The sequence below is a fragment of the Hyperoodon ampullatus genome (assembly GCF_949752795.1).
Source record: "Hyperoodon ampullatus genome assembly, chromosome: 12".
Classification (NCBI taxonomy): domain Eukaryota; kingdom Metazoa; phylum Chordata; class Mammalia; order Artiodactyla; family Ziphiidae; genus Hyperoodon; species Hyperoodon ampullatus.
Window position 1 is genome coordinate 40,793,151 of NC_136925.1, and position 25,401 is coordinate 40,818,551.

Consider the following 25,401-nt stretch of genomic DNA (forward strand, 5'->3'; position numbering starts at 1 on the left):
GAAGCTGTTGGAGCCAAAAATAGTTATGAAGGTGGTAGAGTCCACTATAGTTGAATGGGTCTACATGTGTTTGCCGGCTCTGTATGAAACTGGTTCCCTTACACTGTTTCTGACTGTCTAGAGAGTGATTGTGATACCGCATTCACTGTGGCCCCTGGCTCTCCCAATCTTCCAAGTTAAAAATAATTTTTCACTGTTAGATTGGTCACTCAGTGGGGAGGTTTTTTGATAGAAGTTTAAATTATAGACTGCTTTATACTCTACCTTATTATTCTAAGTATTATATAATCACAGTGATTTTTTTGTTAAGGTGAAAAAGATAAATTCTTTCTCTGTTCCTCACCGACTTTACCAGTTTAAGGTGTTTGAATAATTTGAATTTATTTTTCTTCTCATTCTTCTCAAGCTATGTGATTTCAGGAGATGGAAATGGAAAATTAAACATCTGGGACTGGAAGACCACAAAACTCTACAGTAGATTCAAAGCTCATGATAAAGTGTGTATAGGTGCAGTGTGGCATCCTCATGAAACATCTAAAGTCATAACTTGTGGTTGGGATGGTCTCATTAAATTGTGGGATTAATGGGATTAATCCTTATACTATCTGGGATCATTTTTGATCCAATATCATATTTAACTATATTTAATTATTAAATGTGTTAAATGACAACTTGATTTACAGATTATGATTTGCTTACGTGGCCTTATGAAGTTGAACCATTGTTTAAAAAGAAAAAAACTTTGTAAATTTGGCTCATATAATTTCATTGGCAACTTCATTTTGTTATTTATACAGAGAATGACCATTAACTTTATATTTGACAAGTAGTTATTTTTGGCAGGCAGTTTGGGTTTACCCCCATGACGTACTGAAAGGATCCCTTTAGAGCTAAGAAGGAATCCCTAGTGGATTACCTCTAACAAAAAGGGAAGAACAGGGATGGTATAATTTAATGTGAATCTGAAAGATGGATAAAACCACCCACAGTTACTGTTCCCATTATTTTCAGTGGGTCAAGTTCTAATCTTTCGGATTCAGGAGTTCCACTATTTTTTATGACGTATGTTGTGTCTGTTTAGTTGTAAGCCAGCAATCTTCTCTGACTGCAGCATTCCTCTAATTATTAAACAGTGTAAAATAAAAATCAGTCCAGAGTTCTTTCCTTGACTTTCTTCTTGATCAGTATAGACAGGATTGTATATAATTAGAGAATTACATTATTTTTGAAGATGGAACTCGAGAGGATGAATCAAGACTTTTTTTTTTTTTTTTTTTTTTTTTCTTTTTTTTTTTTTTTTTTTTTGTGGTACGCGGGCCTCTCACTGTTGTGGCCTCTCCCGTTGCGGAGCACAGGCTCCGGATGCACAGGCTCAGCAGCCATGGCTCACGGGCCCAGCCGCTCCGCGGCATATGGGATCCTCCCAGACCGGGGCACGAACCCGTATCCCCTGCATCGGCAGGCGGACTCTCAACCACTGCGCCACCAGGGAGGCCCTGAATCAAGACTTTGAACTGTATTTGTATTTACTGTCCAATAAGGACCTGGCTAAACTTTCAGAAATCAGGGTCTCCTAGGTCACTCACCTCTTCACAGTTGTTACTACTGAAATACTCCTCATAGGAGATTGGATGTGAGGACATAGTTCAAAATGTCAACTTGTAATTTCTTTGAAGTTGTATGTTTTATCTATAAAATTAATCTGATTTTTCTTATGAATATATTCAATAAAACTTTTTAAGATTAGAAAAATTTTAAACTTCTTTCCAAATCTTTGGGTAAAATTGACACTCCAGAAAGATGGCTAGGTTTCCCAGTTTGAGAAGCAGGGACTGTGATTGGTTAAAAAAATTTTTTTTCAACTTCAGATTGTGAAATCAAGATAGCCTCTTAAATATAGTAACCAAGAGCACTTTAGTTTGACAAGCCATTTCTCCTGTTTTTTTACAAATCTATGTTAGATGTTTGAATGTAGTATGAAATATTTCAATACCATGCTGTAAAAGATTGGTTCATAGCTGCTCAGAGTGCTGACTTGGAGACCAGAATCATGTTGAGTGTTGATATCCTAGGAACATCATTAGCTCTGAGTCCTGTGCTATCAAGAGCAGTTCATGCTCCGTACCCTTAGAACTTCCATTTTTAAACATTAAATTTAAAAAGACGTGGTATAGATGACCAGGTGTTATAGCCACATATAAATAAATTTCAAAGAAGAAAATAGAAAAAGAGAATAAAAGTGGGAGAGATGTATTTTTGGACACACAGGCACTCAAAGAAATAAGAATACACTGCCTAGCTGCTGTCATTTCTATTTCTTTATCTGCTGGGAAGGGTGCCTGCCATTTCCTGGAGAGGAAAAAATTCAGACAGGAGCTTTTCTTTAGTCCCAACCACTGGTTTTAACAAATGTGAATTACTGAAATATGATGGGACAAAAAGAGTTAATCATACATTTGAACTATCTTGTTCAGCACCAGTATTGTGTATGTTACAAATCATAATTTCAAAATATGGGTTTATTTTATTGTGTTTTTAACTGTTTCTAAACTAAGGAACTGTATATAAAAGTTGTCGCTTTTTTTTAAAAGACTGTATTTTTAAATAAAGCACTTTTGTAGAAAGTGTTATCAAAATTTTCATTCTTAGTCTCCTTTTAAGTCTTAACTCTGAGACACCACGTTAAACATTTGCATATTTTAAATGGGTCATTTTGATTTTCTGGGGAGAAGTGATGCTTTAAAAGTGAGTATAGTATATTAATGGGTTTATTCTAAATAAATGACAAGAATACAGGGCAGTGTCCTCAGAGCACATAGACTAAGTTTAACACAGTCCATATTTATTCACTTGGTGCCACTGAGTCATGATTGTATCCATTTTAGACTATACAAATGAGTGGGGTTCTTTTCCAGCATAAGAAAGTTTCCAGATTATGTTGTGACTGGAATTAAATGGTTACCATCTGGCTCCTTTTCCTCACTGCAACCCTTTTGTCACACCCAGGACAGATTTCCTTCCTAAAAGTTAGAATAAAAGTGATGCTTTAGTGAAGGTTTAATGAATATTTCAATACTGAAGCACAGGCTGGGAATATGTTGTCCTAAATAGGGAGCCAGTTTTAAGATAAGGAACAGGGAGTAGCCTCAAACAGGCACTTCTCTAAGTAGAACAGTATAGAGTGATTTTTGAGGATACATTGTGAGGCTGGTTGATGTCCTTAGCATGTTTATTAATTACCTGGAAGAAAACATGGACAATGAAATAGCAAACCCTTGGATGGTAGCTGTAAGAATTGCAACACTAGCAACAATTATAGAGACTCTACTTGAAAAATACTGTTTCTCAGAGTGTAGACTGAGAACCACCTGGAGATGGTGTCACTTACTGAGATACAGAATTCAGAAGAAAGTAGTGGTTGGTTGAGGAAACCATAATGAATTCAGGTATGGAGAAGGGAAGTGTCAAGTGCCATCCAGGCCAAAATATCCATCAGCAGTATTAACTTTGGGTCTCAAAGTGAGACCTAGGGAACATTGATGCTACATTTCATCAAAGATGCAGGTTTTTCACATTTTTAACATCTCTGAAATAGGGCTATGTCTTAAAATCAATGATGTGTCATAGTTTAATTGGCGGCATTCTTTCTTGATCATAAAATAACTGATGAAATACAGTGTAAACAAGGCAATTACTAAGGGACCTAAGAAGAAGAAGAGAAGATCCAGTGGAAAGAAGATTCCATCTTAGCAGCTGGTTCAAAATTCATGTTATCAAATATTTATTTGATCAGTGGGTAAATAAAATGAATGAACTAGCAAAAGACTGCAATTTTACAAATACTGTATATTCATTCCCTGGTTCAAAGTCAGCACTTTTATTAAGTTCCCCAGATGATATGCACACTAAGAATGAGAATTAGTGGAGTCTGAGTTTATCTTGAGTATTTCAGAAACTACACTGTTTAGAGTGTGTAAACTTAGAGAAATTTAGCTAACCAAAAATATATACGTGTGTGTGTGTGCATGTATTTATATGCATGTATGTATGTGAATGATATATATTTTACATGTTTATATGTACACCTTCCATGTTCAAAGTCACTTTAATAACTATACAAACAATTTTCTCAATCTAAACACTGAAATTTTATCTGAAACTTAAAGAAGTCACAACTTGCAGCCAGAGTCCTTAGAGTGGCTTTATTTTTAGTGACAAAGTGATAACTCCTTTGCTTTTACAGCTTCCTATAACTGCAATAACTGTCTTCAGATGATTTTTTAGCTCCCCACATCCTACTCTCCAACCTTCAGCATTTTTGAGATCTGAGGGACTAACTCAAATCTCAAACATTTTGTATTTAAGTATGTGTTCTAGTATAGCACTAATAGAAATACATGAGCCATATATATAATGCTTAATTTTCTAATGGCCACATTAAAAAGGGGATATTAATATAAATAATGTATGATCCAAAATATTCTTTCAACATTCAATTATTTTTAAAATTAATATTTTACTTTTCTCATACTAAGTCTGAGATCTGGTGTATATTTTACGCTTAACAGCACATCTCAATGCAGACACTAAATTTTCATCAAATATTTTATCTGTTTCACACAAAGTAGATTTACATGCCTAAGTTGTTCCAAACAGACCTACTAAGAGTTTTCTAATAATTGAATCAAGTATAAGTTTTTAACTTAATTAAAAGTAAATATAATTTAAAATTCATCTCCTCAAGTCATACTAGCCACATGCTAGATGCTCAGTAGCAACATGTGGCTTCTGGTTACCATATTGTCCATACAATTCTAGTACCACTTTTTACACACAGTGGCTCAAATACCCAGCTTTACTGCTTCATCTTCTGAAAGACATTTTAAGGTTCAAACTACTCATAAGATGTCTTATTTAAACAATATAAATGTTCATATTTTTCTGTACTACATTTTGGACAGTTTCCTCAGGTTTATCTTCCAGTTCACTTTACAGTCTCTTCAGCTGTGTCTAATCTGCTGTTTAATTCATTAAACTCATTCTAGTGACTATTTTTCCTTTGTGGTAGGTCTATTTGTACTTTTTTATATCTACCTGTTCTTCATATGTCTTACTTTTTTATGGTTTCTATATAGTCTTTTATGCCTTTAATCACATCAAATAATTTATATTATACTTTCTTTAAGATTGTTATTCTGTTATCTCAAATTCTTGGACTGAAAATCCCAGTGTATAATGTGTCTGTTAACTCTATCTCATGGTGGGCCATTTCCTTATCAGTTGTAATTTTTTATTAGGAGTTCATCTTACGTGGGTCTTGTTTTTTGGAGGAAATACTTTAGTCCAAGTTGAAGAGTCCCTTTGAGTGGTTTTACATTTGCTTCTGCCATGTACCCCTGAGACATCACCCCCTAGAACCAGTTTTATATCTAAATTTTTCAGCTTATGGATTTCTTAGCCACGTGATTATAGATTCAACTCTTTAAACAAGCTGAAGTTTTCAAATTCTCATAAGAAAATTTGCTTTTCTCCAGAGCTATAGCAAGGGTAACTTCCTTGTGCTCGGAGGAAGGGAGGTAGGGGTAGTTTTTAGAACCCTCTTCCATCGAGATTGTAGCCCTCCAAGGGTCCCACTGCTTCAAGTATCTCACTCAGTTCCAATCCTTTCCCCCAACACAACAGGCCTTATCTCTAATGCTCTAGGCCACTGGCCATCACTGGTATACTGGACTAGGACCACTGCAGTGTAGGTTCCTGCTCTACCTCTCTGGTTCTAGGGTCCCCCGAGCTTTTTGTGCCTGAAGATTTTTCTTTCTTGGGCATTCATATATGTACATAAACACATACACATACATACATAGATAAATGCATACATATATATTCACACATATACATACAGAAGGATCACCATAAAGATACATACTTAATCTAGTATCTTTGGATATTGCCACTTTGTTAGGATAGTCTAAAAACACAGAAGTGTAAACAAGTGCAGTCTGAAACATTCTGATTTTTAGAACCTTGTGAGTTTAAGTGTGTTATCCTAAAAAGGTACTTTACCTAAGGGCACTTCACTCGATGACTGGAGAGGCATCATAATGAATTCATCTTTTATCTGGGGCTTTTCTTCTGAATAAACCTATCATTTGGATTCTCCTGAATTTATCCTAAGACTTTACAGCACACAAATCAAGAAATTACCTAACCACTGTCTAAGCCTTCTCTAATCACAAAATGCTAGAATAATGAGATTTTCAAGCTAGAAGAAACCTTAGAAATCAAATATTCCAACCTAAGATAAGAAAATAGGCCAAAGAGGGTGATGAATTGCTTGGTATCACACAGCTGGTTAGCAGCAGGGTCAGAATCTTTCTCCCTTCATCCTGCTATCCTTTCTCTTCTACATACTGCCACTTAAGTGTATTTTAAAAACTGTCAGATTTGTGTTGTAATCTTTGTGGCTTCCAGCTTGCTTTCACTGAGGTAGTTAAAAAGATTGGATTTTTTTCATCTTTTAGTAAAACAGAACCTATAGCTAAAGAGATTCTCATAGCCTCTTCCACGAGAGTTAGACCTAATGGTAACTGTGCCCGAAAGGACTTTTCTTGGTCAGACTTCAAATATCCTGGAGAACATAATACCCTCTCTCACCTTGTCTTTACTCTTTGAACAACTACCTTAACTTTTTTTGTCCTAGAAAAACAATGTGATTTTAATCGTTTTTGTAGAAATACCAGCCCCTGTCCTTTACATCATCATACCTTCTTTCTCTCATAACTGAAAAATATTCTCCATGCTACTGTGAGTTGTGACCAAATACACTGACTCTAAAAAGTGTGTTTTCTGGGAATTGGTTAAAAAAGAAAAAAGGACAATGAGGAATGAGAAAGGAAGATTGAGGTTTTATATCCTAGGGTACCTTCTAACAATAACTGAGCCTTTAATTATTATTGTATTTATTCAATTCAATTATTATATAGCTCTCAAGTCCCCGAGGTCAAGAAAGATCTTCAGGTTAGCATCCTTTAATCAGGAATGAGGACTATTGCAAGCAGTGCAATAAACAACCATGTCAAGAAAAGGACAGGGCTTCCCTGGTGGCGCAGTGGTTGAGAGTCCGCCTGCCGATGCAGGGGACACGGGTTCATGCCCCGGTCCGGGAAGATCCCACATGCCGCGGAGCGGCTGGGCCCGTGAGCCATGGCTGCTGAGCCTGCGCGTCCGGAGCCTGTGCTCCACAACGGGAGAGGCCACAACAGTGAGAGGCCCACATACACCAAAAAAAAAAAAAAAAAAAAAGAAAAGGACAAATTGTGCCTAAAATTAAATTAACCAAAATGAGAAATATTGGTCCATCTAAATTCCAAAGACATTTTTAATACCAGTAAAAAAGTCAATAACAAATGATGATGAAATAATTTCACTGAAAAATCCTTTGTGAAACAGCTTTCTTTATATTCATATTCAACAATATTTATGGAGCACCTTTGACCTAGCAGGCCCCATGGTAGGCACTGGGGATACTGACATGGTGTTTACCCTCATGGAGCTTACAGTCTGCTGGGAAACCATTACACAAGCAGATCCATTGAAGTAAAAGGAGCATGAAGCGGGGAAGAATAGAAGACATTGTAAGGAGACATAGCTGGGGGCCTTCAATATGGGAGTCCCTGAGAAAATGATGTTTGATCTGACACCAATCCTTGAGAAGTAATACTTTCTTGTACAGATAACTAATAGCTTATTTTTATTGATACATAATTGTGGTTTCTCAATAATGTTATGGAACCCACTTGGACTTTTGGTTATTATATATACCCACCTAGGGGTGATGTCAAAATATCCAATGACTGGTAATGCATGACATAGAGCAGTTAGAATAGAAGCTAAACAAAGGGATGGTGCAGGGTCCTGGAGGATGCCTATTGTGCTGTGCATTAATTGCTTGATCTTGGGGCGGTCTGGGGGTCTTGTGGGAGGCAATGCAGTGGAGGAGAACCTCTGGAGGACTGAGGACCACAGTCATTCACCAACTCTGCTCCCTGGTACATACTGATTGCATATCTGTCCTATATATACTGAGTTTCTATATTAAAATAGTCTAGATTAGAATCCAAACTTAACAGGAAAAAAAAACCCTTATTACTTCAGACAATCTTATTGCATAAAACCAATCACTAAGAAAAACTTAAAATATTTTATATGAGAATGTGAATTGCTAGTTTTACACAGCAATTAGTTTTGTTTTTTTTTTTTTTTTTTGCGGTACGCGGGCCTCTCACTGCTGTGGCCTCTCCCGTTGCGGAGCACAGGCTCCGGACGCGCAGGCTCAGCGGCCATGGCTCACGGACCCAGCCGCTCTGCGGCATGCGGGATCCTCCCGGACCGGGGCACGAACCCGTATCCCCTGCATCGGCAGGCGGACTCTCAACCACTGCGCCACCAGGGAAGCCCAGCAATTAGTTTTAACAAGTGTTGGGAACTAGCATTTCTCCCTACAGTGCTAAATATAAAGTGTGACAATATTAAGCTTGCTTGATTTACTTTTCTTAAGGACAGAAATACAATAAAATTAAAGAATTTCTAAATTTAAGCAGTTTAAGAATATCTTGAACCTCTGGATTATGATTTTATGTGATAAGTAAAGTTCAAATACCTCTTTAAATGTAAGAAAAAGGAACATATTTTAGCATACAATTAAATGCATTGAATTCACAAAGAACCAGCAATTGGCTAGTACAAAAAGGAATTATGTTATTGCTTAAAAGGCAAAATAAATTTATCTCCAAAAGAAGAGAATTATATTACGTAATTGAGCTTGTAGGTACCTACCATCATATAGTCAAGTAGAATAATCTGTTTAAATGAGGCCTTCATTTTTCATCTGGAGAAATATGACGACGAGGCTGACTCCCTGGTATTAATTCAAGCTTTGCAAAATCCAAACATGTTATACTTAGGAAATGCAAATCTTGTACTGTATTTACTATATACTAAAATCTTATAGTCAAAGCAGAAATGCTTACATGAATAACTGATTTGGACTAAACACTGTAAATTCATGAATTTGCTTTTGTTCTACCCTAATGTAAATACTAGTGGACCTTCAGTCAAGTGTAACAGAAGTTTGTTTATCTCTTCCTGGCTCACTTCATTTGAACTATGTCGAACAGTTACAAATATTTATATGATAACCTATTATAACTGTGTCAAATACAATCACTCTAAGAAAAGGGAGATTGGGAAAATTGTTTTTCTTTGACTTTAATCTCAAATTGTGATTTAGCACAACCTTTTGTGCTAAAAGGTTGACCTCTGAATCTCTTACATTCTCATATGTCTTTCATCCAAAAAGGAACAGTTTTTAAAATCATTTGAGAAGAGCATTATTAAATTTCTATCTTCAGATTCATTTATGAGCACTGCTCTGGTAGGAGTTAATTAAGAGATGTATGTCACAGATATTCACATCTGAGCTCATATATCTGCAGGTCAAAGGCGAGTTTGAAACAAAGGAAATTTACACTACACTTCCAAGTGACTGGGCCTTTCCTAAAATGTAGGAGCAAAGTGCGGCATATGGGGACCAGTGAGGGCCAAGAGTCACTTCCAGGACTTGCAAGATCTTTCCTGGCAACCTGAATATATTGACAGAGAAGCTGTTGGGACCCCATATTTTTTCAGTAAGCCACCATTTGGTGGGCACATTTTAATTAAGTAGATTGTTTAAGTTAAACCTGCATGCTACAAAAATGATCCCAACTCTAACAGATTTGCAGGTCTGGTCTTAGTAAATTTGTAGGCTTTTCTTCCCATTTACTAATAGGGAGGCAAAAATATGTCCTTACGTTTGTCAAAGGCTATTGAAGCAGACGGTGGAGGGGCCCTGCATGGGCTTTGGGATTTGGCAGTCTGAGATATGGATTCCTGCTTCACCATTTGAATAATCTGAATAAGGTATTTAACCTCTCAGAGTTTCCTTACCTGTATAATTGGGAAAATTACACTTCCTTATAGGACTGTTTGGAGAATTAGGAATAATCTATGCACAGTACTGGGCACATAGTAAGCTCTCAATGAATAGCAGCTCTTGATTTTGTATGTTTGTTTTTTATATTTTGTGTTGTTTTTGTGGTGCTCCTGGCACCTAGGGGGAGGGCCAGGGATGCTGCTAAACATCCTACAATGCACAGAATGGCCCTCCCTGCCCCAACAAAGAATTATCCAGCCCAAAATGGAAATAATGCTGAGGTTAAAAAACCCTGGCCCACACAATAAGCATAGTAATTCTAGAGGCAGGGGAACCATAGCAACAGTCAGAATATTCATCACAAATTTCGAACTCTCCATGAAGGGAATGAAGGACAGTCTTAGAAAAAAATCATAAAATAAGTACAAATAACAATTGAACAGGCTGCCTAGTAGGTGGGTGTGGGTGGGTGTGTTTGTGATTTATTTTGAGTTTGTCTTTATTTTTTTCTTAACAGTACTTCCATTCTTGCTTCAGATATATATAGTGTGATGAAGTTGATGTTCTGCACCACCAATCCGGAATAAATGGTAACCTGTCCTGTACAAAGGGGGCTTTCAGTAATGCCATTAATCTTCAATCCCATGAATTAAAAATCTTGGTATGAGTGTGAATACATCTAAAACCTAGTCACACTAGATACTTAGGATTAGTATACTTCATACCTTGGTGTATAAGAAGGGTTAAAAGTTTTAATGTATAAAAAGGTCTGTGTTTACTTTAGTATATAAAATTTTTATTGAAAAATGAAAGATAATCTGTGATATAATCCAAACAGGACTGAAGTTAACTTTGTTTTGGAGGCTACACCATGCAAACTAACAGTAAAAACCACTTTTGAGTTGGATAAACTTTTTGTACTTTTGAAAAACCTAGGGACATTGAAAGCAGCTAAACTGTTATTTCAAATAAAACTTATTCAAGCTGGTCCTCTCACTTCAATGACTTTTATTAGTGTACTATAAGTTTTAATATAAAGAACCTCATTTATATTTTAAAAAATCATCACTACTAATTCAGAAAGTCTTATTCCCTTTTGAACCCAAGTTAGTAAGATGCTATAACTCTACTGTATTTTGGTTTCTCACCTGAGGAATATTTTCAAACCACTGCAAAAAGCAAAAAGCCAACCCAGGGAATGTGTGGGGTGGAAGGAGGTAAAACAATGGGGAGAAGGAATCTGGGTCTAGTAGTAATCAGTATTTTATGCTCTCCCAAAATTTCTTAAATGAACAGTGTATGTATTCCTGCTCTCTTGGGATATAAAAAATACCAGAAGATGTACTTAATTTATAATAAGGTAATAATTTGATTTATTTTTATACTATTTAATTAATTTATTTGAAATAGGATTTTTGAAAATCATTTGTAGGGGTAAATGTCTAATCCTGTAAATAGAAATGATAGAGATTGTTTGAACTATTGAGAACGTGCATTATCTGCTTAATTAAAAAATATATACAAAAAGGATTGGTATTACCAAAACACACTGTATCTGTCCCGGGAAAGAGAGAGACTCTGGCCCGCAGGCCACAGGCTTACAATGAATGCCAACTGGCAGCAAGGAAAAACTTAATCTTGGAGATAATATTAAAAAAAAAAAAAAAAAGATTTGACACCATAGGCAAGTCGGAGGTTGAGAAATCAGGTTTGAAGACACCCAAGTTCTGCTTTGTGTTTAGTTTCATAGGAAGAGAGGGGACTTAAGGCTGAGCATGAAAAGAATCCTGAGTTGAATAACTTGATACTCTAGTCTTTTAAACTCAGTTACAGAATTTGGTGTGTCTAAGTTCCCAGAAACCAGAATCAGTGGTTCTTATAAAGTCACAACATGGCCTCAGCAAAAACTGAGGAGGAATAATTGAAGTCTACAAGGCTGTAAAGAATGTTATTGACACAGTGAACAAGAAAATCCTAGGAAGAAACGAGTTAACATCAAATGAAAGGCCCTATTTTATTTTATTTTATTTTTTTTTATTTTTTATTTTTTTTGCGGTACGCGGGCCTCTCACTGTTGTGGCCTCTCCCGTTGCGGAGCACGGGCTCCAGACGCGCAGGCTCAGTGGCCATGGCTCACGGGCCCAGTCGCTCCACAGCATGTGGGATCTTCCCAAACCGGGGCACGAACCCGTGTCTCCTGCATCGGCAGGCAGACTCTCAACCACTGCGCCACCAGGGAAGCCCGAAAGGCCCTATTTTAAACAGCAGGCTACACATTTAAGGATCTCATCAACCCAGTAAAAACAGAAACGTGATATAATTTCTTTTTCATGGTGGTAAATTCATGGATTACAGATACATAATTAATTTTAGGGAAAACTGAGATAAGTGTGGGATTATCTTCCAAGCTGAAATGAAGGAGGACAAGCATCCTCCACTCTGTCAGAGGCAGACAGGCAAAGAGCCTGGGTTTGGGCAGATGGAGGTTGACTACTGTGGCACTTCTGTGTCCATCCCCTCAACAAGTGTTAACTGTTCCCCTACCCTGTGAGAGATGCCAGGCTACATGTACTACAAAGGCAATAACACAATCCCGGCCTCAAGCAGGTCACAGGCTAGTGGGAGACTGGACAAGTAAACCAGAATAACTAGAATCATGGACATGATCCATGCTGCAAATATTTCCTTGAGTTCTTGATGAGCTCCTGCATCCTATTTCCATCTTGTATTCACCCAACTCAGAGTATAACAGCTACTCGCATTGAAAATATCTTTCTTCAGGAATAGCTGAGGTTTAGATAAATCTTTGTAACTGTGAAAAAGCCTGAAATCCTGTAGTTCTAACTCTTTAAGGAGGCTGTACCAGAACCGCACAACACTGCTGTCACTGCCACTGACCTCAAACCCGGGCCAGTGGAGATGGACCTCAAAGATGAGCTGTCCAATTTGTTCAAGGACATCTTCCAGAATAAGATTTTCCAAAACTTTCCATTCTGCGCTTTCCAGATCTGCTTTGAGAACATCAATCTGTAACAAAATGATGAAATGAGATTAGCAGAGTCAATAAACATTGTTAAAAATACCACTGATATCAGAAGCATCACTGTGTAGCTACCTCCCAAGAAAGCAGAATTTTTCAAATTTTAGAGTTAGAAGTCTTTTTCAAATGGTCACTTATGACATGAATTTCTAACCTCACACCACACCAAATGTTAATATACAAATAATGAAATACCGGTCAGAAATCATGATGGACCTTCTTACTCTCTGCCCAGTGGGAATGGATGTCCAAGAAGGAGATGCTGGAGCATGTATATCACAAAGCACCATGTCCACAGCCTCTCCCCAGCAACCTATATGCTGCTCAGAGGAACCCAGCCATGTCCTGGCAGAATGGTGGCCTGCAGGGAGGGACTGACAAATGGCCACTGCCTACAGGAATCATCTCAAAAAACCTTACCCCCCACCAACTTCATCAGGACTGGAAGCCAGGGAAAGAGTTCTCAGGTATCTGAATTCTGGACTTGAAAAAGAAAATTATTAACATTATTCCATGATTTCTTTAAAAAGTATATACCAGTACAATGTTCTAAAAAAATTTCTAATAAAACCATTCTTTGTTCATTTAATGAATACACATTCACATTCCAGGTGAAATGGAACATAGGAAGAAGAGTAGGATGGGAGAGATTTTGCAATTAATCAAGCTATGAGAAGCAGCTCCTTTCTGCTGACTTTGCACAAAATCCGTTAGAATAGCAGAATACCAAATACTTCCAGAAAGCAATGAAAGCTAATTACTTTGCTCCTGGCACTATGCTAAGTGCTTCACCTCGCAATATTCATTTACTCCTCTCAACAATTCTACAAGGGTGTATCCCTATTTAAAGCTGAGAAAACCAGACTCATTAATCCATCCTCAGTCACATAGCTTGAGAGACAGTGGTGAACTCTGAACTGAGTCTGTCTACATGGCCCATGTTCCTAACCACGACATGATGTTGAATTCCCATAAACCACAAGAGGAAAAATGGTAACTCAGAGCTCCTAAAAGGCTTTGGTTTGGAAAATAAGGTGCTATTGGAGAGGGAGTAAGGGTCAGTGAGTACAAGTACTGTTATCAGCATCGCCATTTTACACTGGAAAGCAAAGCACCTTCCAGCTTAAAGAATCACTTTCCACATATATTATCTCAGCAAAACAGCCCTATAGGTAAGCAAGGATTTGGTAAAAATGACTTTTCTGCTGCCAAGAAATGGAGGGGGAAGTTAAAGGGGATAATTTGACCACACAGAGGAAGGCTGGCACATTCAGACACAAACGGGAATAATTAACATGCAGGGAATCACTGCAATAGAGCAAAGCCTATAGTTCCAAGAGGTGACAGCAAAACCCTAAACAGCTCTTCAGGAAGCTGCTAACTGAAGTCACCAAAATCCTACCCATGAAAGTGAAGTATTTTTGACTTTTCAGAAGGATGAATAAGAACCAAGGCCAATCCTGCCCCAGCCTCTCCTTTCTCTCAGTGCATGTCTATTTGACAAGCTTCTCATTTGCAGCTGAGACATGAGGCTCTCAGTGAATGGTAAAATTCCTTGTGTCATTTCAGAGTTGACTGGAGGAGATGCATAGAATTCAGATATAATTGATCCAAGAAAATGGTCTTTGCCCGGCATACTGAGACCCTGCAGGAGAGGCTTTCACTCACTTGCCTTGGATAGTACCTCCTGGTCCACCAGGGAAAGAGTGATAGTAACAACCCCAAGAATATCAGGAGGCCTTAGAAAAGGCTAGATATCCATAAACCAGCTTTTTTGTTGTTGTTGTTGTTCAATGGTTCCAAAATCAAAGGGAAAAGTGTCAAGAAACAAAAGCAACTTTCTTTTCTAAAAGGAAGCGAGCAAAGGCAGGTCCCATGTGAACATATACAAGGCTGAAATAATTCTCGTGAATTGGACACAATAGAGTTAATTCACTCTTTTTTTTATCTCTGCTGCCCTGGCTCATCCTTGGCTTTGTTTAATCTTCAGAGTTTTAAGCAGAATATTCTTGAATTAGGGTAATTAGGCTGCCAAAAGAAATACTAAATCAAAACTTCACAGAATTTTTTAACTTATACAGAAAATATCCAAAACTCAAAATCAACATTTGTTGTGTCAGTTCACATAGTCAAGAATATCTTAGGTTTCTTACAGGTTTATTTTTTACCATGGCTTTCTGCGAGTTTGGATATATTGAATGTGATCAATAAATCAAAGTCTTAGAAGGGCAGAGTAAACTTTAAAATTTCAGCCTAAAATTGGCCTAAAAATTATATTGGTGAAGTGTAGAGGAATATACTTAACATATTTTTTCAATCATATTTTTAAAATAAGCTATCAATCAGAAGTTATGAGCAACTGGACTAGAGCCCACGAGCCACTACTGAGCCCGCGTGCCACAACTGAGCCCGCGTGCCACAACTAACGAAGCCCACGGACCTAGAGCCCGTGCTCCCCAACAAGAGAAGCCAGTGCAGTAAGAAGCCCGCACCCTGCAACGAAGAGTAGTCCCCGCTCGCCGCAACTAGAGAAAGCCCACAGGCAGCAACGAAGACCCAACACAGCCAAAAATAAATAAATAAATAAATAAATTTATAAAAAAGAAGTTATGCGCAACTGGAAAAAAACAAATTATTAGGCTAAGTCATAGCAAATACATGCTTTCTTTAGAAGTGCAGTTTTCATTTACAAAATGCTATTCCAACTAAAGAGCAAAAAGTATTTCAAACATGACCACACTCCCCCACCCCCTTTTGAATCCAGTGACTGAAAATTCTCCACTTCAATCAGAATTATAAAGGTTGATCTAAATCATGCAGCCCAGGGGTAGTACAGCACTGAGGAAGACATCGCTCTTTCCTATTTTCCAGCCTTAGCGTACAGACAGCCAAATGCGGTGAATAAAACACGGTTTTCTCTTCCAGTGTGCTTTTTCTATTTCTTGCATTTCAGAATGTTCTATTACCACAGCTATTTTGCAAGTATAATTTCTATTATTACTGTGTAATGCACCCAATATTATTGTTATTATAAGGTGCTAAACATCTCTGAATAAGGTATGCCACTCTTAAGATTCTAATATCAGCTTTCAACAATTATGGCACTAAAAATCATGCAAATTATTATATCGGAATAATCAAGTGCCAATCCTAATACAGTTAGGTTAAATCAGGTTTCTTGAGAAAAACAACTGAATGTTAGCTCTCTGTAAACTCTGGAATAACTGAGGACATATTCTAAAAGGAAGTAGAGGAAGCAACCTATTTGGTATAAATTCAGAGGCATTAAAGTAGTCCTCCCATCAAAGTTATCTCCTTTTCCTTGTGCCTGAAATATATAATAAATCACCTTTTATAGAACTTTTTGAGGAAATGAGAATTTTAATTTTAACTGGATTAAGATATGAAGCCATCTGGCAGCTTCCTCTTCAGGGGCACAGTTTATCCTGTGTTCATCCCCCCAGAAATGCAGAGATGAGAGGAAAGGAGGGTAAGGTGCACTGGCATGGGTATTAGGGGTTTTTTTTGTTTTGTTTTGTTTTTTTGCGGTACGCGGGCCTCTCACTGCTGTGGCCTCTCCCGTTGCGGAGCATAGGCTCTGGATGCGCAGGCTCAGCGGCCATGGCACACGGACCCAGCCGCTCCGCGGCATGTGGGATCTTCCCAGACCGGGGCACGAACCCGTGTCCCCTGCATCGGCAGGCGGACTCTCAACCACTGTGCCACCAGGGAAGCCCATGGGTATTAGTTTACTAGGACTGCTGTAACAAAGTACCACAGATTGTGTGGCTTCAAAAATGGAAATGTGTTGTCTCATTTCTGGAGGCTAGATGTCCAAAATCAAGGTGTCCAACACTGTTGGTTCCTCTGAGAGCTATGAAGGATACTCTGTTTCATGCCTCTCTCCTAGCTCCTGGCGGTCTGCTGGCAATCTTTAGCATTCCGTGGTTTCTTCATCTCTCTGATCTATGTCTTCATCTTTACACAATGTTATTCCTGTGTATGTGTCCAAATTTCCCCTCTTTATAAGAACACCAATCGTATTGGATTAGGGACCCACCCTCCATCATTATGACCTCAGTTAAACTAATTACATCTGGCTTGACTCTGACTCTATTTCCAGTTATGATCACATTCTGAGGAACCAGGGGTTGTGACTTCAATATACGTATTTTGGGAGGACACAACAGTGTTTGAAGTAACTACTGCTATAGAGCTTTGGCAAGTATGTGTCAGCAGCCAGTTTTCTGGGGCCAGTGCCCACGGAAAGTATCCTGTACCAGAGATCCAAGGGCAAGCAACTATCTGAGGGAATTATGGATGTTGTCCTGCTGGTCCCTACATCAGCCAACACTGACAGCTCCAATCTTTTTTTTTTTTTTTTTTTTTGCGGTACGCGGGCCTCTCACTGTTGTGGCCTCTCCCATTAGCGGAGCACAGGCTCCGGACGCGCAGGCTCAGCGGCCATGGCTCATGGGCCTAGCCGCTCCGCGGCATGTGGGATCTTCCCAGACTGGGGCACGAACCCGCATCCCCTGCATCGGCAGGCGGACTCTCAACCACTGCGCCACCAGGGAAGCCCTGACAGCTCCAATCTTGCTAAGTGTCAAACCCAAGGCAGATCAACAAGCCTCCAAAGCCAATTAAAACCATCATAATGAAACCCCTTTGCTTCATTCCCTGGGTCTTTCTTGGCCACACAACCAGGCCCAGCAGGTGTGGCTCCTGTTTGGCACCCTCCTGTTCCCTAGCCCATCCCTCTCCCTCCTCTGGAACTCCTTCAGGCAGTCAGTGTCCTCATGCCTACAGCTCCCCACCTGAGCCTTTTTCCCTTCGAGGGGGTTCTCCAGCATGACAGGAAGATTTTGTTACGTGCCTGCTATCTTTCAAGAGGGCAAAAGTGGAAGCTGCAACACCAGCATCATTTCTGCTGCATTCTATTGGCCAAAGCAAACCACGAGGCTAGCCCAGATTCAAGGGGAGATGAAATAGATGCCACTCTTGAGGGGAGGAGTGGCATACACAGAAATGAGGAGATAGTCATTGTTCACAGCCATGTCTGCAGATAATTGACCCCAATAATTGAAAACAATATTATTTTATATACAAATCCATGAATGAACTACAGTATTACCATAGACATGAGCATTAAATGAACACAAGCAACACTCCAGGAAAAATGAATAATAAAGCCTTTATTCATCAGAATATTATTAAAGAACGGACATTAGGGAATTCCCTGGCAGTCCGGTGGTTAGGACTCTGTGTTTTCACTGCCGAGGGCCTGGGTTCAATCCCTGGTTGGGGAACTAAGATCTCACAAGCCTCGTGGTGCAGCCAAAAAAAAAAAAGAAGGGACATTAATTAAAACATGGTATTTTCTGTTAGATCTGGCTTTCCTTGGAAGTTGACTGAGAATCTGGGATATCCAATGGATTAAAGATGACTAATAAAGAAACTTCTGAAAAGAACAAGTAAATATGTATAAGTCCTAGATATATTAGTCTACTGCGCTCCTATAACAAAATACCAGAGACTGAGTGACTTAACAACAGAAATTTGTTTTCTCACAGTTCTGGAGGCTGGAAGTCCAATATCAAAGTGTCAGTAGGTTTGGTTTCTCCTAAGGTCTCTCTTCATGGCTTGCTGAAGGCTGCTTCCTCACTGTGCTCACATGGCCTTTCCTCTGTATGAGCACTCCTGGTAGTCCTTCCTCTTCTTATAAGGACACCAGTCCTATTGGATCAGGGCCCATTCTTACAACTTCATTTAACCTTAATTACCTCCTTAAAGGCTCTATGACCAAACACAATCATATTGAGGGTAAGTGCTTCAATTTGTGAATTTGGGGGGGGACACAATTCAGTCCATAACAGACATAAAACAGGTATTTTTGCTGTACTTTATTTAGAGGCAACCAGTATCTCTGCACAAAGAGTTTTAAAATACATCCCTGTTACTGCTATGGCAGCCCGATTGCTGGAGAGGGCCAGCAGTTCTTCCTGCATAGCTAATGGCTACTCCAGTTCTGGGTAGTAAAAATGTGAGCCATCTAATTAATTGAAGGTGAGTCATAGACACTGTGGCAGATTTTATTTTCCAAAGATGGTCTCACCATTAACGCCCATCTCACATGCTCTTCTACAATATGGCCTTGACCCTCCTCCCATCAAGAGATGAAGTTGATCTCCCCTCCCCAGGGATAGCTTCTTGGGGGTGCAACCTACACAGTCACACCAGGCCCTGCACTTAAAAGGGCTCAACACTTGGTTTAATGCTCTGTTGTCACTGACTTGAATTTCTTAATACGTTTTGAACAAAAGACCCTACACTTTCACTTTGTACTCAGCCCCACAAATTCTGTATCCTGTCCTGTTATATCCTCCCCCTGAATCTTGATGGGCTTGTGACTAGGGACTACTAAAGTCTGGTAGAAGTCACTCTAGGTGACATTCAAGCACAGGCCATAAAGGTGATGCAGCTTCTCCTTTGTTCACTGGTACTCTCTCTTGAAAACTTTAGCCACCATGCAAGGTGTCCAAGTGCCCTGAGGCCACCATGCTATGAGTCCAAACTAGCCCTTGCAGAGAGACCATATGAAGAGACTCAATCAATATGAAGAGAGTGATGCCTGACCGACCCCAGTTGCTCCAGCCAGCATCTGACTGCAACCCGATAAGAGATCCTGAGCCAGAACTGCCCAGAAAAGCCCTTCCCAAACACTGACCCCCAGAAACTGGGAGAGATAATAAAATGATCAATTTCTGTTGTTTTAAGAAACTTAAGTTTTGAGGGTGACTCATTATGTGACAGGAAATAACTAGAACAGAGACCAAGTGCTGTTTATGCAAGTCTTCTTTTGAAACATTACAAGTTACTTGTATAGTGTCAAATACTATATTTTCCAAAGCTGTGACTTCTAGAAATTAATATATTTTTAACCAAAGATATTTTCTTATTAAAAAACCAGTACATAGTCATTATTTAAAAATTAAAGCTACAGATAAGCAAAAAGAAAAAGAATTAAAATACACATCATCTAGAGTATAAAAACAATTAACTTGAACACCTGGTATATTTCTTGTTAAACATTTTTCTTTGCCTTAAACACACACACACACACCCCACAGATTACAGCCTACATGGGCATAATTCAAATACACATGTTGTTTATAAAATTCGAATTATACTGTTTTAAAATTTGCTTTTTAATGTAACAGGCCATGAATATTTTTCCAGGCCAATAAATTTTCATCTAAAACGTTCTCTCAAATAGCATCCTTGGGAGCTTTCTTAAGAATGTGATGGAGGTGAGTAAGGCCCCTGCAGGAGCGAGGGAGATGTGGAGGAGGCCCCAGACCTTATGCCTCGATTCAACAGGAGCAGCTCCCCTTTTCCCTCTTTTATATGCTTGGAGTCCCTTGTAAATTTTTGCTTAAGAAAGAGCTTTCCTGCCTAAGAAAAAAAGAATTTGGAAGCCTCCATCTATAACTTGTTTTTTTAACAATTTTTATATTGGTTTAATTAACTTAACCAAATCCCCCTTCTGATGGTCATTTAGGTTCTTTCCAACTGGATGATGCTACAAACTGACGTGTTCAACCAACTTGCAGCTAAATATTTAAGTGTGTTTGATTCCTTCCTTAGAAGAAGAACACTCCCAGAAGTAGAGTAGCAGGTTCAAAGCATAGGCACAGTTTACACCTTTTAATAATTTTACTAACCAGTAACCCCTTCCTGTCCCTGCTCTTGAGAAACTGAGGACAAACCAGGTTGCCCTAAGGTGGGAAGCACGGGCAGGCAGACCACAAAAGGCTCCTCCACTGTTATCAGCCCAGTCTACACTCACTTGTTTTCTTACCCTGAAGCCACATGACACCCTGGAGCATTTCTAAACAGACCTATACTTTTATGTCCCAGTGATTCTCTACATAAAACAAAAACCATTTAAAGAAAGAGAAAACAAGACAAATCAATTTTAACTAAGTACATGTTAAACTGTTTTTATATAACTTTTTATTTAAAACATTTTAATTAAAAAATGCTTTATCTATTGTTCTATATTATATCTTTAAAAGAAGATAGATTATTTTTTCCACCCAGAAAATGTGTATTAAAGTTTCAAACTGGCTATTACCATCACTCATAAAGCTAATTAATCATTATATTAGTCAAAATCCCTGGCTAAGAGCCAAAACTACATAACACCAATAAAATGTCAATATTAACCATACAGCTTATCAATCGACTAACACAGAACAAGGGACTTCCCATTCATACCAGAATTGACCTGCAAACACAGCTGCTTGCCTCACTATGGGCAGTCTGGTTTTGAGGCCAGAATCAGATACTATGTATATGGCATTTACAGATATATCTCACATTTTGTAAAAGATAGATTCCTGAAAAAGAGTGTGGAAATTGATTTTTGTAATTAGGCTCTATTTTTTAAATTATTATTTATTTGACCACTCATTGAGTTATTTATAAACATTTTTAAATTAATTTCTCAGCAATTACCACCCCAACAATACATGATGCATTATTCTCCATATTCACCATGGTTTAGGTCAATATTCAATCATAATTTTAAAATTATTTTATCAATACAACTTCTTTCTGGCTTTTAGTTTAATTATGAAAAGTTGTTATTTAATGATTGAAGCAAGGTAAATCCAGGCTTTTATATACTGTCTGCTTAAAGCAAGATACATCTGCACCTACAAAATTAAAAGCTGAACACATTAGAAAGAGGATCTTGTTTTTGTAGAAAAATACAAGAAATTTATCTTAAATGAACAAGAGGATTAAAAGTCTCCTTAAAAGCCTTAAACTTTAAACATATTAAATCAGGCCCAATTATCATGGTTGGCTGGCAGAAATGTAACATTACAGGATTTTTGCTACCACTACAGAAAGGGAGAGATAAGACTTGCCCTGCATAGTATGGGAAATATGAAGGGTCACTCTAAGCTAATGTAGGAGCAATTCTGAACTAGTAATAAAAGAAAATGATTTGTATGTAGTAATCGGCTCACAGAAGTGACCTCTGCAAGGAGCAACACTCTGTAAATGAATTTTAAAGGAATTAAGGGGAACATTTACAAACACTTTTTTTTTTTTTTTTTGCCAAATCTCTAGCCTATTCCAAAGGAGTTAACCTGAAGCTGCCGGGCAAGAACATTCTGGGCTGGGTGAGGTCATATAACATGTAACCCCAGAAACCTAGGTCAGAGACAGGAAATGGGTGAGCTGGTGACAAGTCAAGAAGTCAGCAGGGCTACTGGTGACATGCAACAGCAAGGAACCAAGCAGTGCAAATTTAGGCAGGATTGAGGTAGCAGCAAGGGACCTGGCCCAGGGCAGAGTCAGGCAGTACCAAGGACAGCACCAGGCAACTGCTTTAATTTCCATCAGCACAAAAAGTTCTTTTGGACAGTGCTGCTCGGAGTATCACGTGCATCAGAATCAGCTGGAGGGCTTGTGAACACACAGGTTCTGATTCAGTGGATCTGGAGTGGGGCCTGAGTATTTACATTTTTACCAGGAGCCCAGCTGATGGTGATGTTACTGGTCCAAGGATGACACTTTGAGAACCACTGGACCACACATCGGACTTGGCCGATGACACTGGGTGAGCTTTTCATGGTGTGTTTGCAAAGAACTCGGCCTCAGCACAGGCTGGATTCTCCCCTTCTCATAAGCAGATGCAGAAAGTATCTACTCACTGGTAGGGACTTCCTTGGTGGTCCAGTGGTAAAAAATCCATCTTCCAGTGCAGGAGACATGGGTTCAATCCCTGGTTGGGGAGCTAAGATCCCACATGCCGTGGGGCAACTAAGCCCACATGCCACAACTACTGAGCTTGTGCACCTCAACAAGCGAGTCCACATGCCGCAAACTACAGAGCCCATGCACTCTGGACCCTGCACACCACAACTACAGAGCACACATGCCCTGGAGCCCGCATGCCACAACTAGAGAGAAGCCAGCACACCACAACGAAGAGCCCGCGCCACAACGAAAGATCCCACATGCCTCAAGGAAGACCCCGAGTGCTGCAACTAAGACCCGATGCAGCCAAAAAGAAAAAAAAAAAAAAAAGGGAGAGAGAAAGAAAGTATCTACACACTGGTCATCTTTGGCTTGGGAAGGTATATGGTGGGTTTCCAACACCAGATGTTTTCTTAACTAGGATACAGTTAGGTCAGGGTTTCCTAAACACATCACCAAGGTGTTGATAAGGCTTGTACTCCTTGACTGTGTACAGAAAAATGTGTGTTTATTTCCATGAGCACTTTTCTAAGAAAATTCTAGTCCCTGGGACCTTGGCTCTGGGGCCAATTGCCTTATCACATGGGTCTAGGGCAGGTTGTTTAGCCTCTCCTACCACAGGGTTTTCTTGAGGTTAAAGGAGAAATGCACATAACTCACAGAAATGCACAGCACCTAACAGAGAGTATGTGCTCTGTTTGTGGTAGCTGTTATTATTTTCACGAATTCTCAGTGTGGTCCATAACCCCTTCATTAGCCCTGCCTCAGTTAAGATTATCTTGTTTAAGCTAATATTAAAATGTGCCTTCTCTGCACCATAGCAGCTATGCTGGGGGAGATGACTCAGGGCAAGAATTAAAATTTGGTACAGAAAATACACAGAGGTATTTCAAACATGATAGTAAAAAACCATCTCTATATAGCACATTGGCAGGTGAAGTTGAAAACAGCGTCTTCAATTGCATTTCCATCTGACAAGAGACAAAAGAGGTATAATCCCTATGCCCTAGACTGGACTATAAGCTCCATGAAGGCATTAACTTATTTATTTTTGAATCCACAGCTTCTAGCCCACTGCCAGGGACAATCAAAAATAGTTGATAGGTAGATGGATGAATGGACAAGTGAACAGATGGACAGGTGGATGGATAGGAGAATGGAGAGATGGTTAAATGGACCTCCTAGGATCCAGGTTCTGGAAGATTAGAGCCAGTAATGATACGTGAATATCTGGGCCACTTCCTCATTTTCTAGACAAGGAAAACTGAGGCCTAAGAGGCTAAATGATTTGTCCAAGATCACAAATTAATCAATCAGTGGCAGATATTCTACATCTCAAACATCACTCTCTGCTCTGAGTCTTAAGTACACATACACATACATACACACACATCCATTAACATTTATCACGCATTAATACAGCTTTGAGACGAGTCTACAACTCTAAGCTTTATTTTCCTTGAGACTTAAGGACTAGCAAAGTGTTTTATTTCATGACTGCTACAATATTTGAGAAAGAAGCATGATTCCTTTCTTCTCTCAATATCCCTCTCTGCCAAGAATCACTTTGCACCAGAAGTGCCCAGAAAAGCACAATCTGGCATTTTCTAAATTTACTTCTGATCAATACCAGCTCACCACCAAGAACATTAATACAAATTCGGATCCTATAAAATGCTTTTCTCTCACTAGAGAAAAATAGCAACATATACTATTGTTTAGTTTAAAGGGAAATGTAGCATGGCAGAGGTATCACTTGCACACATATCCATTCCTTCTTCTTTCTCAATAACAAAACCCTGATTTCTAGCTGATCACATTGCTGCCCAGATAAAAGACTATATTTCCTAGTCTCTCTTATGGCTGTGTGGCCACGTGGCTAAAACCTGACCAATGATATAAAAGTAAAATTGTCATGTGGGATTTCCAGTAAGTTCCCTTAAAGGAAAAGGCTGTACTTAGTGCTTCCTCCATCCCTTTGCCTGGAGTGAGAATGTGATGGCTGGAGCTGCAGCAGCAATACTGGACCACGAGGAGAAAGATTACACCCTAAGAAGAAAGACGAGCTGGATGAAGCTCAGATCCCTGATGACTATGGAGTCTCTATACAAGACTTGTACTACATACCTCTAGACTTCTCTTATATGAGAGGAAGAAAGGAAGAAAGGAAGAAAATTTTCCTACTGTTTAAGCCACTATAATTTTTTTTCACATGTAAGTCAACCTAATTTTTCAACCTAAATACATTCAACATATTCTAGTATTCTTAGCTGCTAATAAAGAGTGGTGTCCCTGTTGAAAAATTTATTTCAAATTGAAATCTTCTGTGAAGAAGTAGTTAGTGGCAGTGAAACAGACCAGGAATCCATGCCTGCTGGAAATTAACTTATTCAGCACTTCCTGAATTGGTAAGCAACTTTCTAATTCTGGAATTACTACTCTTCCTCTAGATTCCCTACATATTTCCTTCTGGCCTCCTCCTCCTTTGCTCCAAAACCATAGCAATTCCTCTCCTTCCAGAATTCTCATAATCACCACATTGCACTCTCCCTTCCTCTCTTAACACAGAAATTTACAATGCATTAACAAAATGGATCTGCAAAATCACACCTGGTCA

General features: G+C 38.9%; 2 protein-coding genes across 2 annotated transcripts in view; one reads left to right on the plus strand and one right to left on the minus strand.

Annotated features, from left to right (window-relative positions):
- CDC40 (cell division cycle 40) overlaps window positions 1–584 on the plus strand; it is a gene marked incomplete at both ends in the record, with an annotated part of 47,434 nt that extends 46,850 nt beyond the window's left edge. The window contains one exon of the mRNA XM_079716516.1: window positions 407–584. Within this exon, the coding sequence (XP_079572642.1) occupies window positions 407–584 (178 nt within the window). The remainder of the gene's footprint in view (window positions 1–406) is intronic.
- A 12,098-nt stretch (window positions 585–12,682) lies between these two features.
- Window positions 12,683–25,401, minus strand: part of METTL24 (methyltransferase like 24) — a gene marked incomplete at both ends in the record, with an annotated part of 108,716 nt that continues 95,997 nt past the window's right edge. The window contains one exon of the mRNA XM_079716697.1: window positions 12,683–12,997. Coding sequence (XP_079572823.1) covers window positions 12,683–12,997 — 315 coding nt within the window. The remainder of the gene's footprint in view (window positions 12,998–25,401) is intronic.